Below are 17,826 nucleotides of genomic sequence, written 5' to 3'. Positions count from 1 at the left end.
CATCTTTGCTTGTGAACAGCTGAACCTTTTGGGGATGCTCCTTTTATACCCATTCATGACACTCACCTCTTTCCAATTAGGTGTTCTTTGAGCATTCATCAACTTTCCCAGTCTTTTGTTGCCCCGTCCCAACTTTTTTGAAATGTGTTGCAGGCATCCATTTCAAATGAGCAAATATTTGCACAAAAACAATAAAGTTTATCAGTTTAAACATTAAATATCTTTTCTTTGTGGTGTATTCAATTGAATATAGGTTGAAGAGGATTTGCAAATCATTGTATTCTGTTTTTATTTACATTTTACACAATGTCCCAACTTCATTGGAATTGGGGTTTTATTTTGTATGACAGAATTAACTCTTCTTTATTACATGTCTTTATGTGCCTTTGACAACTACTTGTTTCAGAATATTAATTTAATGAAAGTAAATGAATGTGATTTGCAACCTTTATTTTTGTGAAGTGTTTTAGATTTTAACTTTGTTCTGTGGATTTTCAATGACCATGTGTTGTTTTATTTTTATTTTAATTTCCGGGGATTTGTTGACCCTCTTTTTAAGTAAAGTAAAAGTTAAGTGCTTTGTCCAAGGGCACTCCAGCAGTGGATGTATTGGCTCCATTAGATCTAAAATTGTTAATCTAGAAGATTCAAACTACTGACCTTTGTGTACAAACCTGCTTTTCTTTTATTATCACTCATTAAGACCTGCTGTCAAAAACTTAAGATACATAAAAAGAAAGACTTTATTATCTATTTATTTAACAAATTTGATACATAATCCACTTCAACATGCGGCAATAATAATCATCTGTACCTTAAATTTAGCTTTGAGATATTTCTTACAGTAACTCCAAGTAGTTTGACAACAGCATTTCTCATACAAGGTAAACTTCATCAACAGAAAACATTATTTGCATCCATTTAACGTAAAACTATTTATAAATTACTCTGTAATTTATGCCATATTGATGTTCCCGATTAGAAAAGGTGTCCTCAAATTCTGTAATAAATCTGCCAAACCCACTCTGCATTATAGCTTTACATTGTGCATACATTCATGAAGTAATTTAAAGCAAGAACTCAAATGAAACATATACACACGCGCACACATACACACACACACACACACACACACACACACACACACACACACACACACACACACACACACACACACACACACACACACACACACACACACACACACACACACACACACACACACATCTTCAACCTATCCCTGCATGCTCCCTCAAAGAAAAGGCAAAACGCCCCAGTATCCCCGCCCCCTGTAGCCCCGCCCCTCTCAGACCTCCAGAGGAACACTGGAACCATTACTGGTGTCCTCCAGTGGTGTCGTTTTGGAGCTGCTGGTCGCCTCAGGCTCATCTTCACTGTCTTCATTTCCTGTGTCTGCTGCCCCCTGCTGTTTGTTGCTCGTATTACCAGCTGGCTGCTCAGCTTGCTCTGGTGTTTTGGTTTCACTGACAATCTGGATGGAGTCAGGTTGAGAGGCAGACACTGCTTTCAGGTCCCCATTCTGGACTGGGAAGGCCGCCTGCAGCGTGTCATACAAGAACTGGTACTGATCCTGTGGGGGACACAGACATCATCAACATCATCAACACTTCAACATCAATCTTCCGATGATGTAACAACGTCAGAATATAACATGGCTATGACACTGAAATGTGGTTTGGTTGCTCATGTGTATTTTGTTCTATTTTAAATTTCTGTCAGACACCCACAGTAAGTAAGACCCTTCAGCTGCGCCATTGTCTGCACTCGGGGTCGCCACAGCAAATCCAAGATGCATCTGCACATTGATTTGGCACAGGTTTTACATTGGATGCCCTTCCTGACGCAACTCCACATTACATGGAGAAATGTATCATAACAAGTTGCTCTAATGTTAGGATTTCTGCATGGATCCACTTTTCAAATCCAAAGTATTTCCTATGTTGATTCAATGTCAGACTTTCAACGTGGATCAACACAATTTTGCCTGCTGGGAAAATAAGTTTTAAAAGGTCCTCATAAACAACCTCCTTCCCTCAGTAAGAGCATTGAAGATGGGTCATGGCTGGGTCTTCCAGCATGACAGTGACCCCAAACACACAGCCAGGGCAACTAAGGAAGGGCTCCACAAGAAGCATTTCAAGGTCCTACAGGAAGAACTACAGGAACTACAGGAAACATCTGACCTCTATAATTGCAAATAAAGGTTTCTGTACCAAATATTAAGGTCTGTTTTTCTATTGTATCAAATACTTATTTAAAATGCAAATTAATTATTTAAAAATCACACAATGTGATTTTCATATATATATATATATATATATATATATATATATATATATATATATATATATATGAAATATGAAATATATAGATTCTGTCTCTCACAGTTAGTACCTACAATAAAAATGACAGACCTCTCCATTCTTTGTAGGTGGGAAAACTTGCAAAATCCACAGTGGATCTAATACTTATTTGCCTCACTGTATGAGTGTGATGCTCATTGTATTTTTTTTTATCAGACAAACTAATTTCCCTTTATAGGTAATCTGGAACATAATGGTACTTATGTTCACAGACTGACATCTAAAAACAATTTAAACACACCCAGACAAAGTCATCTTCACCGTTCTCCCAGGCGCCCCGTGTGTGTGCAGTGTAGCAATAAATAAACACAACAATGTGCCAGTTCAGTGGTTCTGCACAAATGACCCCAAAACGGCAGCGTATTCTCAATTGTTGTTACTCTGTATAAAGGGACTCTAGTGTTGGTGCATCTGTGCTGCCCCTGCTTGGTCAAAGTGAAAAACATCAATGAAAGACTTTTTTAAATTTTTTTTTTTAAATAAAATAAAAACACTAAATAATGATAATTTTACAATATTCCATTTAAATGGCACAGTAATATGTATTTCATTATTGTCATTATTTTATTTCATAGCAGAATGTTTCCTCTGAAACATCAGCAACATGAAAAGTTTTAATTGATCCAAAACAACCAATAACAAAACTCCCACTCAACTATTTATTTTTTATTTAAAACACACACACACACACACACACACACACACACACACACACACACACACACACACACACACACACACACACACACACACACACACACACACAGTAACAATGATTCCACATGATCATACATTAAAAACTGCTTTGTGTATGAAGTGAAGATGATGATGAGGAAGAGCTCGCCGTTTGTGCAGAGGAGCACAGACGTGCTTACCAGTGAGCTGATCATGCCTTGTCTCTCCTTACGCAGAGCTTTGGCCACCTGGAAAACATCCAGCATTTTCTCCATCTTGGCACTGTCCAGCAGGTTCCACAGAGCACAGAAAACTCCAGACTGGCTCGAGCCATCGCTGAGCAGAGAGAGGACACAAAGGTCAAAGTCATGATGATGTCATTCACAGTGAAGTCACAAAGCGAACAGTCCTTCACGCCTAAATCAGCCAGATAACCACACTGTTCCTTCCCTGATACCTCTTACAGCTCCTTTGCAAAGTTACACCAAAGTTGGCACGGGTATGTAGGTGCAGACTGCAACTGACCAAACTAGGTCAAATTGGCCAAAGGTCAATTGTTGGGGTCTGTCTATTTGTTGACCTCCACCTCCCAGGTCCTTTTGCTGATTTCTACCAAAACTTGCTTTGTCAGTGAAGACAGACCCAAAATTGTCCTCAAAGAATGAATTTTGGCAAAGGTTATGGTGAAAGAAATTTTATTTTTAACCAAATGTGTCACACACTTTTGTGAATTCTAAAATTGCTGTGCAAGGTCACTCAGAGGTCAGCCGTTTGTATGAAGGTTGGGGTCCTTACAGTCAAATGCCATTTTGCTGTGGCAAGGAACATGGTCTCTTGATGGCTTTTCGATCTGGAGACACCTGTGCCTGGGTTTGTTTAACGTGGAAATGTTGTTGCCCGCCAACAAACATGCAGTCCTGGAGAGCCCCTTAGCCTCGTCTGATGGCTGGGAAATCCCAGATGATCGGGGTCTGAGCACATGCTGCAGCCTTGATTCACCTTCACAACTGCTGGGTTACAAACCATCACCAGCTCCGCCTGAACCGCCTTTGAGGACCTCTTGTTTCACCAGATCCCTGTTAGCAGGCTTGTGTTCAGGGTTCCTGTGGGGCCACGGGGCAAATAATATCCCCACCGTATTTCACTCATTCCCCTACTGATCAGCCACCCTGGTGTCACCGTGTGGATGAGAGGTTGGATTCTGACACCCAGCCCCATAGCTAATATACCTAGTTTTTAACATTTTTATGTACTTATGATTTTGGGCTTTGACTTAATGGACAGCTCTGCACAATTAAGTTCATTCCAGTAGGTGCTGTGCACCATAGTATTCACACACACACTGCACGTGAGCTGGTGCACAGCAGAGCGTGTGACGCTGTCTCACCTGCAGTGCACCACGATGGGCGAGCTCCTCTGTGATCTGCTGCTGTCAAAGCCGCTGACCTTCTTCATGTCTTTGATCATGTTGATCAGACCGTCGGGCTTCTCTGGCAGCGCCGTCTTCCCCCACGGAACAAAGTGGAACTGTTTGACCTGCCGACTCTCTTTCCTCTGAGGATGAAAGTGTGGATCAGTGACATGTTCTGACTTTTGCAAATGTGATTACCGCAATTGTCCAAGAAAAGAAAATATTTCAGCATTAATTTGGCTCAGTTAGTAATTTAAATAGCTGTCTGCTTCATTTAGTGTTTCATTATGTGTTTTGTAAGAGTCACTTTATGAAAGAATTACTGTAGTTCATTTAGGACTTCAAAACACTGTCTAATTCTGAAGCAAAATAAATAAAGAAATAGAACTTTTGGGCCGTGGCTGTGGGTGGCACATTTTGGGAGAGGGTTAAACCTGAAATATCTCTGCCTTTGTTAACGCTGAGCGCACCTTGATGTGACTGATCAGCAGGTTGCGGGTGATGTAGGTCGGGGAGGTGTCTGTACTTGTCACCTCCACCTCAATTTCACCAAATGTTTTCTTCTCTGTTCCCCAGTAGACGCTGTCAGACTCCTATCAACAGAAAAACACACATTCACATTATAGACTATATGAAACATAAAATGTGTCTGTGCACTGTCGTTTGGGGCAGAACCCCTCCCACAACTCTGCAGGCTTCTCTGTATTACTCTGAAACTCTAACACAGCGATGAATCAGGCATTATTAAATATAATGTTTGATTTGGTGTGACGTGGTCGAGTCCGTAGGTTAAGATTTGACATCACGTGTGTCATCAAATGTCTGACTGAACACTCGTGTGCTGTGGATGGAGGCGTTACAAAAACAGACATCGTAGAGGTGATCACTCACAAAACCTGTTTGCATCTCTGTGGGGTTTATTGTTTTAAGTCAATCTCACTTTGGGAGGAAAAGATCAGATTCCATATGAGGTGTTTTTTTGTATTTGACAGTGAAACATGCTAGATATTTAGTTCTCAGTTCATTTTTCAATCACAATTTTTTTTTGTTTTTATGGCCAGTATCTTGATTATATGTTCATCCATTGCACATTGAAAGATACACTCATCATCATCATCTTCAACCGCTTTTCTGGGTTCGGGTCGCGGGGGCAACAGCTCAAGCAGGGGACCCCAGACTTCCCTTTCCTGGGCCACATTTACCACCTCTGACTGGGGGATCCCGAGGCGTTCCCAGGCCGGTGTGGAGATATAATCTCTCCACCGAGTCCTGGGTCTTCCCCGGGGTCTCCTCCCAGGTGGACGTGCCTGGAACACCTCCCTAGGGAGGCACCCAGGGGGCATCCTTACCAAATGCCTGAACCACCTCAGTTGGCTCCTTTCAACGCGAAGGATCAGTGGCTCTACTCCGAGCTCCCCACAGATGACCGAACTTCTCACCCTATCTCTAAGGGAGACCCCAGCCACCCTCCTGAGGAAGCCCATTTCGGCCACTTGTAAGAAAGATTTATTTTATTTATTTTTGTAGTTTAGGGTTTGTTTGTTTTTTTTTTTCCATTGATGAATTGACAAACCAAAGTGTTCATTTTCACATTAGGAACAATTTTGGGGTCAGTGTCTTGCATAGATCCCCAGTGAACTATAGTCACAAAACTGACACTGAAAGGGTAGTTGTAAAACAGCTAACTGATCATTTGCAGAGGAATGGTCTATTTGAAGAGTGTCAGTCAGGTTTTAGAATTCATCATAGTACAGAAACAGCATTAGTGAAGGTTACAAATGATCTTCTTATGGCCTCGGACAGTGGACTCATCTCTGTGCTTGTTCTGTTAGACCTCAGTGCTGCTTTTGATACTGTTGACCATAAAATTTTATTACAGAGATTAGAGCATGCCATAGGTATGGCATTACCCTGACCTCTAGTAATACTGTGAGAAATCTTGGAGTCATTTTCGATCAGGATATGTCATTCAAAGCGCATATTAAACAAATATGTAGGACTGCTTTTTTGCATTTACGCAATATCTCTAAAATCAGAAAGGTCTTGTCTCAGAGTGATGCTGAAAAACTAATTCATGCATTTATTTCCTCTAGGCTGGACTATTGTAATTCATTATTATCAGGTTGTCATAAAAGTTCCCTAAAAAGCCTTCAGTTAATTCAAAATGCTGCAGCTAGAGTACTGACGGGGACTAGAAGGAGAGAGCATATCTCACCCATATTGGCCTCTCTTCATTGGCTTCTTGTTAATTCTAGAATAGAATTTAAAATTCTTCTTCTTACTTATAAGGTTTTGAATAATCAGGTCCCATCTTATCTTAGGGACCTCGTAGTACCATATCACCCCAATAGAGCGCTTCGCTCTCAGACTGCAGGCTTACTTGTAGTTCCTAGGGTTTGTAAGAGTAGAATGGGAGGCAGAGCCTTCAGCTTTCAGGCTCCTCTCCTGTGGAACCAGCTCCCAATTCAGATCAGGGAGACAGACACCCTCTCTACTTTTAAGATTAGGCTTAAAACTTTCCTTTTTGCTAAAGCTTATAGTTAGGGCTGGATCAGGTGACCCTGAACCATCCCTTAGTTATGCTGCTATAGACGTAGACTGCTGGGGGGTTCCCATGATGCACTGTTCTTTCTCTTTTTGCTCTGTATGCACCACTCTGCATTTAATCATTAGTGATCGATCTCTGCTCCCCTCCACAGCATGTCTTTTTCCTGGTTCTCTCCCTCAGCCCCAACCAGTCCTAGCAGAAGACTGCCCCTCCCTGAGCCTGGTTCTGCTGGAGGTTTCTTCCTGTTAAAAGGGAGTTTTTCCTTCCCCCTGTAGCCAGTGCTTGCTCACAGGGGGTCGTTTTGACCGTTGGGGTTTTACATAATTATTGTATGGCCTTGCCTTACAATATAAAGCGCCTTGGGGCAACTGTTTGTTGTGATTTGGCGCTATATAAAAAATTGATTGATTGATTGATTGATTACCCCCCCCCCCCCCCCCCCCCCCACATACCCAGAATTGTCCTCTTTGAGCAGTAATTGATATTTTTCCCGTCTAAATCACTTCATTTGGACTTTAAACATAGTTTTCTCTTTAAATCTTTCTTAAGGAGTCTCCAATTTATTTAATTACATTTTTCCTTTAATTTGTCCCCGATCTCATACCTTAGAAATATTCTTTTTTTTTCATGCTCCCTTTAGGACAGGGTGGTGACCAAGTGGTTAGTACACTTGGTTTCAACCCCCACCACCTTTCTCCATATAATGTGGAGTTGCATCAGGAAGGGCGTCCGGTGTAAAACATGTGCCAATTTAACATGCAGATCCACCTGGGATTAGCTGTGGCGACCCTGAGTGAGAACAAGGGAGCAGCTGAAGGGACTCACTCTTGCTCTCTTTAGGCGTTGCCCTAGTAGAGCATCCCTCTCCATCCCTCCTCTCCACACCACCCATCTGCATGGTCTGCCTGTTTGCCTCCTGCCTGGTGGCTCCATCCTTAGCATCCTTCATCTTTTATAACTGTCGTCCCCCAAACCATCTCAGTCTCACCTTTTTGACTTTATTTCCAAACCATCCTACCAATTTTATCAGCTCGGCCAATTCCAGCTTCACCTCCTATCTTTTTGTTAGAGCCATGGCCGATAAGCCATACACAACATAGTAGCTTGTAACCTTTGATTTTCACTCTTGCAGATACTCTTCTATCATAATCACTCCTGCCCCTCTTCTCTACCTTTCCTGCACTTTCCTCACCTCTCTACCACACTCTTTGAACAGCTGACTCCAAATATTTAAACTCATCTATTGCCACAACATTCACTCATTCACAAACGTACTTTTTCTTGCTCTGACTGACTTTCATCTCCAGAGCATACCTCTACCTCGCCAGGCTTGTCCCAGCCTACTCTCTCCTCTCAATACAGATTACATTGTCATCTGCAAACATCATAGTCCATGGAGACTCCCATCTGATCTTGTCCATTAATCTGTTCATCACCAATACATATAAAGAAAGGGCTCAGAGTTGATCCTTGATGCAATCCCACATCTAGCTTGAGACCAGAGCCCGTAGTCTAGTTTGGGGCGGGCGCTAAAGGGGTAAAATATGACGCATATGACGTAATTTCTCTACTTCTGGGGGACCAACCACGGGATTTTCAATGGGTTTCTGGGCAAATTACACACAAACCAAGTGAAAATGCAAAGAAAAAGTGACGATGCGGTGGAAAGTGGACAAGTGTTGTGGTTTATTTACGATCCGGAGCTCAAAAGTTTAAAAGCAGTTTTGCAGGTGAGAGAACACAGCTAGTCCGGTTAGCTGTGTAGGCTAACACTTACCGACACAACATATCCCACTAGCTTCATCTTTTCTTCTCCACTGGGAACCGAAAACAAAAAAATACTTTTCGCGATTGCTTCAGTGATTGCAGCGGAAAACAAAACAGTACACCATTTATCTATGTGAAGGTATGCTCTGTATATATTAAATGGAGGCCCCCATTAAGTGGCCAAATCCCGCGATATCATGGAGGGTTCAAACGAGATTGCAGTCTCCTATCCCTACTGCGCATTTCACCACTATTACACTGTCCTTATGAATATCCTGCACCACCTTCACATACTTCTCTGGCACTCCAGACATTCTTGTAGAATACCACAACTCCTTTCTTGGCACTCTGTCATAAGCTTTCTCTATGTCCACAATCACATAGTTCAACTGCTTTAAGCCTTCTCTAGTCAGCAATCTCAGCACAAACACTGCATGCGTAGTGCTCTTTCTTGGCATGAAATCACATTGCTGCTTGAAGATATTCACGTCTTTTCTCAGCCTGTCTTCCACTTCCACTCCACTTTCCAAAATGTATTTATTTATTTATTTTAAACAATATGGTTAAAAAAAGCCCTGTGATAGACTAGCATCCTGTCCAGGGGGTACCCTGTGTCACACCCTATGATTGCTGGGATTGGCTCTAGCCCCCCCATGCAGAGGACTCACCCCCAACCGGGGTGCATGCCAGTTTGGGGGCCCCATGTCTCTCTCTGGATGAATTTAATTCATCCAGGAACACCTTAGAGAAAAATCCACACTTTGTGTCTAATCACATTGCACCGTCATCATTTACAAAACGGCCGATTTTTGATTATGACTTGGGAATTGTCTTTACTGAGGGATTGGAATGGAGTGAACGTGGAGTATGTGGTTCTATGGCACCTTCCCTGAGCTCATAATAATGAGATCTGGAACTCATAATAATGAGATCTGGAACTCATAATTACGAGATCATTTCTCTAATTACGAGATAAGGGTTTTAATTATTTTATTTTTTATTCAGTGAATGCAATGTGCTTCCATCGCTGAGGACCTGAGTGAGGAGAGCAGTGATTCACTATAGAGTTAATGTCATGACTTGCTCCTGCTCAGTACTCAACAGTTATGTTTTCTGTCTTTATTGAGTTCTTTTGTCTGCTTTTTTGATCACCTGTTTATTTTGCTTTTGTCACAGCTGCTTGTTTTCTGCTCCTCACACATCAGCCACATCTTGAGTTCCATTCTGGTTTAGATTAATTTAATTTAATTTAATTAGCTTATAATGCACCAAATCACAGCAAAAGCCGCCTCGAGGCACCTTACACAAAATAATTCAACATAAAATTTAAATAAATAATTAAAAATGAATAAAAAATTTCAAATACATAATTAAAAACAGAAGTAAAAGAATAAAACAGATACAAAAAAAAAATATTCATAAGAAAGAGAATAAAAATAGGTTTTCAGTCTTGACTTAAAAATGTCCACGGACTCTGACTGCCTCATGGTCGCAGTTTAGTCTTTGATCCACTGTCTTTGATTTTTGTTCATCATTGCTTTTGCCACAGCTTGTTGCTTTTTGTTCATCACACTTCAGCCACATGTTGAGTTCCATTCTTGTTTAGTTTAATCTTTGATCCAGGGTCTTTCATTTTTGATCATGGTTGCTTTTTGTCACAGGTTTTATTTGTCACGTTGTTCATTTGAGTCGTTAGTTATATTTTGTGTTTTACAGCTCACCACATGTCAGTTCCATTCTAGTTTCAGCTTTTGATTTTCTTGTTGCTTTCTTTTCTATTTATTGTCAAGGATTAATCTGTTCTTGTTATTCCATGCAGACTTTGGTTCGAGTTGTTCTTCTCTGTCTTGCTAGTGTAGTATAGTTTGATTATGGGTTTTAGTCATGTCCATGCTGTCACTGCACTCCCATGTCTGTCTCTTCTCATCTTGTTTCTCATGCGTTCACACGCAGTCTCATTTGTTTCACAGTCTCATCCTTTGATCACTGCACTCTCTTGCCTTTCACCAGTAAATCCTCATCTCTGTTGGCCACACCCCATTTTGTTTGTCATCTCCTCATCCACCTCACACTCTGATGAGCGCCACTAGCTTAGCTTATGACAAGCTAAAAGTGGACTCTCTCGTTATGGCCGAACAACTGTACAGTTTCTGGTTATTCTGTGTTAATACGCGCCCGTGGCCGACGTGCTTGATGAATTCCTGCACAAAAAGTAGTTCCCAGATAATTGTGATATATTCTTGTGAGATAATGAGTATATCTCATCTAAATTAATTCTAAAATTTACCAGTAATAAAATTATAAAGAGAACTGAAGTTTTAAGAGTGGCCATAATAAATATTTAAGAAACTTAAAGTTTATGAGCAACTTCACCTGTTATTGCTCAAGCACACTGTAAACATTGACATGATGGAGTTTGATGCGGAAGAGTTCAGAAAGATACGACTGGAATGGTTTGATGACATTTACATTTGGCAATGAAAGACTTGGGTGTTAACTTTGTGGTAAAGTCAGAACAAGAAGCTGCACTGAAAGAGATCTATCTGGGACAAAGAGACACATTCTGTACATTGTCGCTCCAATGAGAGCGGCACACTGAGCAGGGTACATCCACCTGTCACAGCACTCTCTTGTCTCACAAAGTTGCCTCTCATCTTTGTTAGTCTACGCCCTCCTCCTGCCCGCTCACCACACCTGCTTCAAATCACATCCTAATTAAACCACTGTGTATTTAAGCCCTGCTACTTTTCTTTTCACTTGCTTGTTTGTTCCTATCTCTGTTCCAGCTCATGTACCATAGTTCTTTGTTCCTAGCCATACTTCCTTGTTGCCGACCGTGCCTGTTTTTCTCGACCTCGCCTTTTGTCTTGCCCTTGTAACTTTGACTGCCGTGCTCTGACCTCAGCCTGTATTTTTTGATGACGTTCTTGCTTTACACCTGCCTGTGCCTTTGCCTTGTTGACTGCCTTTTTGTGTACCAGACTCTCTGCCAGTATTTTCGATAAAGCCTTTATATCCTACCACCTGCTTGTGAGTCTGCATTGTGCCTCCTGCCTCCTGCTGTGCCCAGCTCTCCTGAGAATCATGACAGTTAATCATTCACTTGTCTTGAAAAGTCACTATAGCGGCACATAACAACATGGTAAAGGGCTACGCTAGCATGACAATTCGCTAGCATCATATAACATGATGCTAATAGGCTAATGTTAGCATGAAAAAATCACTAGCATAACATAACACTATGCTAATGGCCTAGCAAGAAAAGGGATTTATAATGTGCTTAAAACAAACATACTTAGGATCATAATTTTGCACATTTTTGTTAATTTTACATGCCTCCTGAAAAAATGATGACCTAACTATGGATTCTGGGTTTTCCATAGGACAGAGTAATGAACTAACTAATAACAGACAGACAGATTCAGACAGTTACAGTCTAGACGGGAACTTCCCACTAGTCATGGAGAGGGTCCACTAGTCCCAGTCCTAGTATTAAGGAGAGCATGTTGACATTGTTTTTAATTTATGGTAGGCTATATGTTACACTAAAGTAGGTTAAGTAATGTGACAAAAATCTAAATGAAAAAAACCCCCATTTAATTATGGTGAATTACCATTATTTGTTGAGTTTCAATTCAACAGATTTATAGACAACAGTACAATTAAAGGTGATTAATGGTGTATGTTAACAGAATCATGTTTTTTTGTAAATTGAATAAAACTGGATCTGGTTTGTTAGCTATTTGAAAGTATTATATTTATTTGTGAACTTTAAAATCAGTTTAGGGTTGTAATATACACAATAAAACAATATAAAGAGGCTAGGACCAGTGGACCCTAGGACTAGTACAACCCCTGGCAAAAATGATGGAATCACCGGCCTCGGAGGATGTTCATTCAGTTGTTTAATTTTGTAGAAAAAAAGCAGATCACAGACATGACACAAAACTAAAGTCATTTCAAATGGCAACTTTCTGGCTTTAAGAAACACTATAAGAAATCAAGAAAAAAAGATTGTGGCAGTCAGTAACGGTTACTTTTTTAGACCAAGCAGAAGAAAAAAATATGGAATCACTCCATTCTGAGGAAAAAATTATGGCATCACCCTGTAAATTTTCATCCCCAAAGCTAACACCTGCATCATATCAGATCTGCTCGTTAGTCTGCATCTAAAAAGGAGTGAACACACCTTGGAGAGCTGTTGCACCAAGTGGACTGACATGAATCATGGCTCCAACACGAGAGATGTCAATTGAAACAAAGGAGAGGATTATCAAACTCTTAAAAGAGAGTAAATCATCACGCAATGTTGCAAAAGATGTTGGTTGTTCACAGTCAGCTGTGTCTAAACTCTGGACCAAATACAAACAACAGGGGAAGGTTGTTAAAGGCAAACATACTGGTAGATCAAAGAAGACATCAAAGTGTCAAGACAGAAAACTTAAAGCAACATGTCTCAAAAATCGAAAAATGTACAACAAAACAAATGAGGAACGAATGGGAGGAAACTGGAGTCAACGTCTATGACCGAACTGTAAGAAACCGCCTAAAGGAAATGGGATTTACATACAGAAAAGCTAAACGAAAGGCATCATTAACACCTAAACAGAAAAAAACAAGGTTACAATGGGCTAAGGAAAAGCAATCGTGGACTGTGGATGACTGGATGAAAGTCATATTCAGTGATGAATGTCGAATCTGCATTGGGCAAGGTGATGATGCTGGAACTTTTGTTTGGTGCCTTTCCAATAAGATTTATAAAGATGACTGCCTGAAGAGAACATGTAAATTTCCACAGTCATTGATGATATGGGGCTGCATGTCAGGTAAAGGCACTGGGGAGATGGCTGTCATTACATCATCAATAAATGCACAAGTTTATGTTGATATTTTGGACAATTGAAAGGATGTTTGGGGATGATGAAATCATTTTTCAAGATGATAATGCATCTTGCCATAGAGCAAAAATTGCAAAAACATTCCTTGCAAAAAGACACACAGGGTCAATGTCATGGCATAGGGTCAATGTCAATGAGCAGATCTGATTTGATGCAGGTGTTAATTTGGGGGATGAAAATTTACAGGGTGATTCCATAATTTATTCCTCAGAATTGAGTGAGTCCATATTTTTTTCCTCTGATTGGTCTAAAAAAGTAACTGTTACTGACTGCCACAATCTTTTTTTCTTGATTTCTTATAGTGTTTCTTAAAGCCAGAAAGTTGCCATTTGAAATGATTTTAGTTTTGTGTCATGTCTGTGATCTGCTTTTTTTCTACAAAATTAAACAACTGAATGAACATCCTCCGAGGCCGGTGATTCCATAATTTTTGCCAGGGGTTGTAGACCCTCCCTGTATAAACTGTATGTGTGCACACCTTGTTGTCTTCACTGCCATCAGAAAACATGACAACTATCAAGGTTTTTTTCTGGTAAATCATCATCAAGAAGTCAGCAGTGGTTTCTAGCAGCGGAGTTTGTGCTGTGATGAAGCTGCGTGGGCCCCAGTATCCCTGTGTGGGCAACAAAACACATCCATTCATTGTTGTACATCATGCATACAAATAAGATCTGTCAAGATTTTTGTCACTTGGATTCATATCCAACCAGCCAATTACAGGAATGCGCTGTTAAAGAAACTGTGAGCGTTGATAGAATAACGTACACTGATGTGGGAGGCATTGATATATTTAGTGGACTCCTCGTCATCTTCATCAGAAGAGTATTCCTCGCCGTCTTCGTCATGGTAACTCTCCTCACTCTGCTCCTCGCTGAGCTTCACCAACACTCTGTTGTAATCATCTACACGCATCAGATCAAAGTGAGTACAAAACGAAGACTTTAAAAATGTGTATGAGTATCACTTTTTTATGTATACAGCATCATGTATACGTTTACTCACATGGAATTACAGATGGTGAACGATTTTTCTTTTTGTTTTCTTCTGTCACTCCTGTGTTAAATGTCCTCCAGTTTTTATAGGTGGGGAGTCTCTGCAATGCAAAAGAGATTTTTTAAAAAGTTGGTCTGTATGGAATGAATTGGCGGTGTTCTATACATTAACTTCATTTTAATAATAAGAGAGGTGGGAGATAATCCAAAACTAATATGCAGAAAAGTCACCAATATCCTCAACATCAGAAACAAAAACTGGATTCTTACATTATTTCCTCTGCCCCAGTTATGTTTTCATTGCTGTTTATGTGTTTGTCTGTTTTCAGCACGTTGCCCCATATAAAATTTTCTAAAAGTATGCCCTTTAAGTTATTAGTTAAAATAAATCTCTACAGCATGACATAAATTAAACAACAAAGTCAAAATAATGGAATGCATAAACATGAGCTGTCGTTAGTATATAACATAATCACTTTTACAGACAGTTTTCTTTCAATGACTCAGGGGATGGATACAGTTGTGCTCAAAAGTTTAGATACCCTGGTAGAATTTTTGATTTTGTGGCCACTTTTCAAAGAATATGAATGATAACACAAAAACTTTTTTGCACTCATGGTTAGTGGTTGTGTGAAGCCATTTATTGTCAAACAACTGTGCATACTCTTTTTAAAACATAATGACAACAGAAACTAACCAAATGACCCTGATCAAAACTTTACATCCTCTGGTGATTTTGACCTGATAACATACACACAAGTTGGCACAAATGGGTTTGAATGGCTACTAAAGGTAACCACCCTCACCTGTGATCTGTTTGCTTGTAAATCATTGTGTGTGTATAAAACGTCAGTGAGTTTCTGGGCTCCTGACAGACCCTTGCATCTTTCATCCATTGCTGCACTGATGTTTCTGGTATCTGAGTCATAGGGAAAGCAAAAGAATTGTCAAAGAAAAGGTAATTGAACTGTATACAACAGGAAATGGATATAACATGATATCCAAGGGACTGTGAATACCAATCAGCAGTGTTCAAACTCTAATTAAGAAGTGGAAAATGAGGGATTCTGTTGGAACCAAACCACAGTCAGGTACACCAACAAAAATCTCAGCAACAACTGGCAGGAAAATTGTCCAGGATGCAAAAAACACAACAAAACAAAAAACAAAAACACAAGTAACTTCTGCTGAAATACAGGACTCTCTGAAAAAAAGTGGTGTGGCTGTTTCAAGATTGGCACTTGAAGAAAAATGGGCTGAATGGTGGAGTCGTCAGAAGAAAGCATTTACTACACAAATGCCACAAAGTAACCCACTTACAATATGCCAAACAGCACAGAGAACAAATTCATCTGGAATGATGAGACCAGACTTTATCATTTGGCCACAACCATAAATGTTACATTTGGAGAGGAGTCAACAAGGCCTTTGATGAAAGGTATACCCATTCTACTGTGAAGCACGGAGGTGGATCACTGATGTTTTGGGGATATGTGAGCTACAAAGGCACAGGAAACTTGGTCACAATTAATGGCAGGATGAATGCAGCATGTAACAGAAAATACTGGAGTAAAATTTGCACTCATCATCTCAGAAGCTGCGCATGAGATGTATTTGAACATTCCAACATGGCAATGATCCAAAACACAAGGTCAAGTCGACCTGTCATTGGCTACAGCAGAATAAAGTGAATGTTCTGGAGTGCTCATCTCAGTCTCCTGACCTCAATATCATTGAGCCACTCTGGAGGGATCTCAAATGTGTACTTCATGCAAGACAGCCAAGGAATTTACAGGAACTGGAGGCTTTTTTGCCAAGAAGAATGGGCAGGTTTACCATCAGAGAGCCTCATCCATAACTACCACAAAAGACTCCAAGCTGTCATTGATGTTAAAGGGGGCAATATGTAATTTGCAGCACGGTGGCTTAGTAGTTAGCACTGATGCCTCACAGCAAGAAGGTCATGGGTTCGATTCCCACCTGTGCAGTGGCGCCAGCAAAAAAATTCTAAGGGTGGCTAGTGGGGGTAGGCAAAATCTTAGGGTGGCATACCCGACCAAAAAACAAAAAACAACAAAAAAAAAAAACTATTTGATATACTGAATTTACAGTATATTCATATATTTAAACAAGGTGCGGAGGACCCCATTGTGCTCTGTTTCTTATTCTTATTATATATTATTATTGTTGTTGTTGTTGTTGTTGTTGTTGTTGATGATGTTGCTGTTGCTCTTGTTTTAACACCATTTTCACATTATTAACTGTTGTGATTTAAAATACATTCCCTAAATTCACACAAATCCAATGCGCCCTCATGTGGTGGCTGAGGGGTGGATCAGAGTAATCTCGTGGTGGCTGTAGCCACCCCCAGCCACCACATGGGGGCGCCACTGCACCTGTGGCCTTTCTGTGTGGAGTTTGCATGTTCTCACTGTGTTTGCTTAGGTTTGTTCCAGGTGCTCTGGTTTCCTCCCACATTTAAAGACATGCAGGTTAGGTGAATTAGAAACTTTATAACTGCCCAGGTCTCCCTGCTTAAATGAAATATACGGTATTAAGAATTGGGGTATGTAAACTTTTGATCAGGGTCATTTGGGTAGTTTCTGTTGTTGTTATGATTTAAAAAGCGTAAACACAGTTGTTTGACAATAAATGGCTTCACACAACCACTAACCATGAGTGAAAAAAAGGTTTTGTGTTAGCATTCATATTGTCGGAAAAATGGCAAAAAAAAAAAAAAAAAAAACAACACAAAACAATTCTGCCAGGGTATGTAAACTTTTGATGACAACTGTACATGCACATTCCAGTTCACTGAATATATGACGCCTTTTCGCTGCATGTTATCTTCTCAACTTGATTCATCTGTATCTCCCTATTTTCGGTTTTCCATTGTCCAATCCTGGTACCTAGTACCTGGTCCTGTTATTGGCGTCACCTCCAATATGGTTCCACGTGAGCTGAGAGGAAAGCAAAAGGTGATGTGAAAACAATGCAAACTGCTGACTGGTCAGAGAGATTCGTCACAATTACTGCGTCATCACTGTGCGAGACAGGAGACAAAAGACGTCCTGAAGAAACCTGCCATCTTTAAAATATTGTGATGCAAGTAGACCTGTCCATGCTGTACCATAACACAAAACCTGAACAC

The 17,826-nt window shown here is 40.4% G+C and overlaps 1 protein-coding gene across 1 annotated transcript in view; it reads right to left on the bottom strand.

The window, feature by feature from the left end:
* Positions 1–739: 739 nt before the first annotated feature.
* ptprc (protein tyrosine phosphatase receptor type C) overlaps positions 740–17,826 on the bottom strand; it is a 115,052-nt gene continuing 97,965 nt past the window's right edge. The window contains exons 25-30 of the mRNA XM_034180122.1: positions 14,449–14,585; positions 14,162–14,296; positions 4,941–5,063; positions 4,447–4,613; positions 3,260–3,395; positions 740–1,591 (exon numbers count right to left, since the gene is read on the bottom strand). Coding sequence (XP_034036013.1) covers positions 1,307–1,591; positions 3,260–3,395; positions 4,447–4,613; positions 4,941–5,063; positions 14,162–14,296; positions 14,449–14,585 — 983 coding nt within the window. The 3' untranslated portion in view covers positions 740–1,306. The remainder of the gene's footprint in view (positions 1,592–3,259; positions 3,396–4,446; positions 4,614–4,940; positions 5,064–14,161; positions 14,297–14,448; positions 14,586–17,826) is intronic.

Source organism: Thalassophryne amazonica, chromosome 10, assembly GCF_902500255.1.
Source record: "Thalassophryne amazonica chromosome 10, fThaAma1.1, whole genome shotgun sequence".
NCBI classification, from domain to species: domain Eukaryota; kingdom Metazoa; phylum Chordata; class Actinopteri; order Batrachoidiformes; family Batrachoididae; genus Thalassophryne; species Thalassophryne amazonica.
This window is presented reverse-complemented; position numbering and strand designations above follow the sequence as displayed.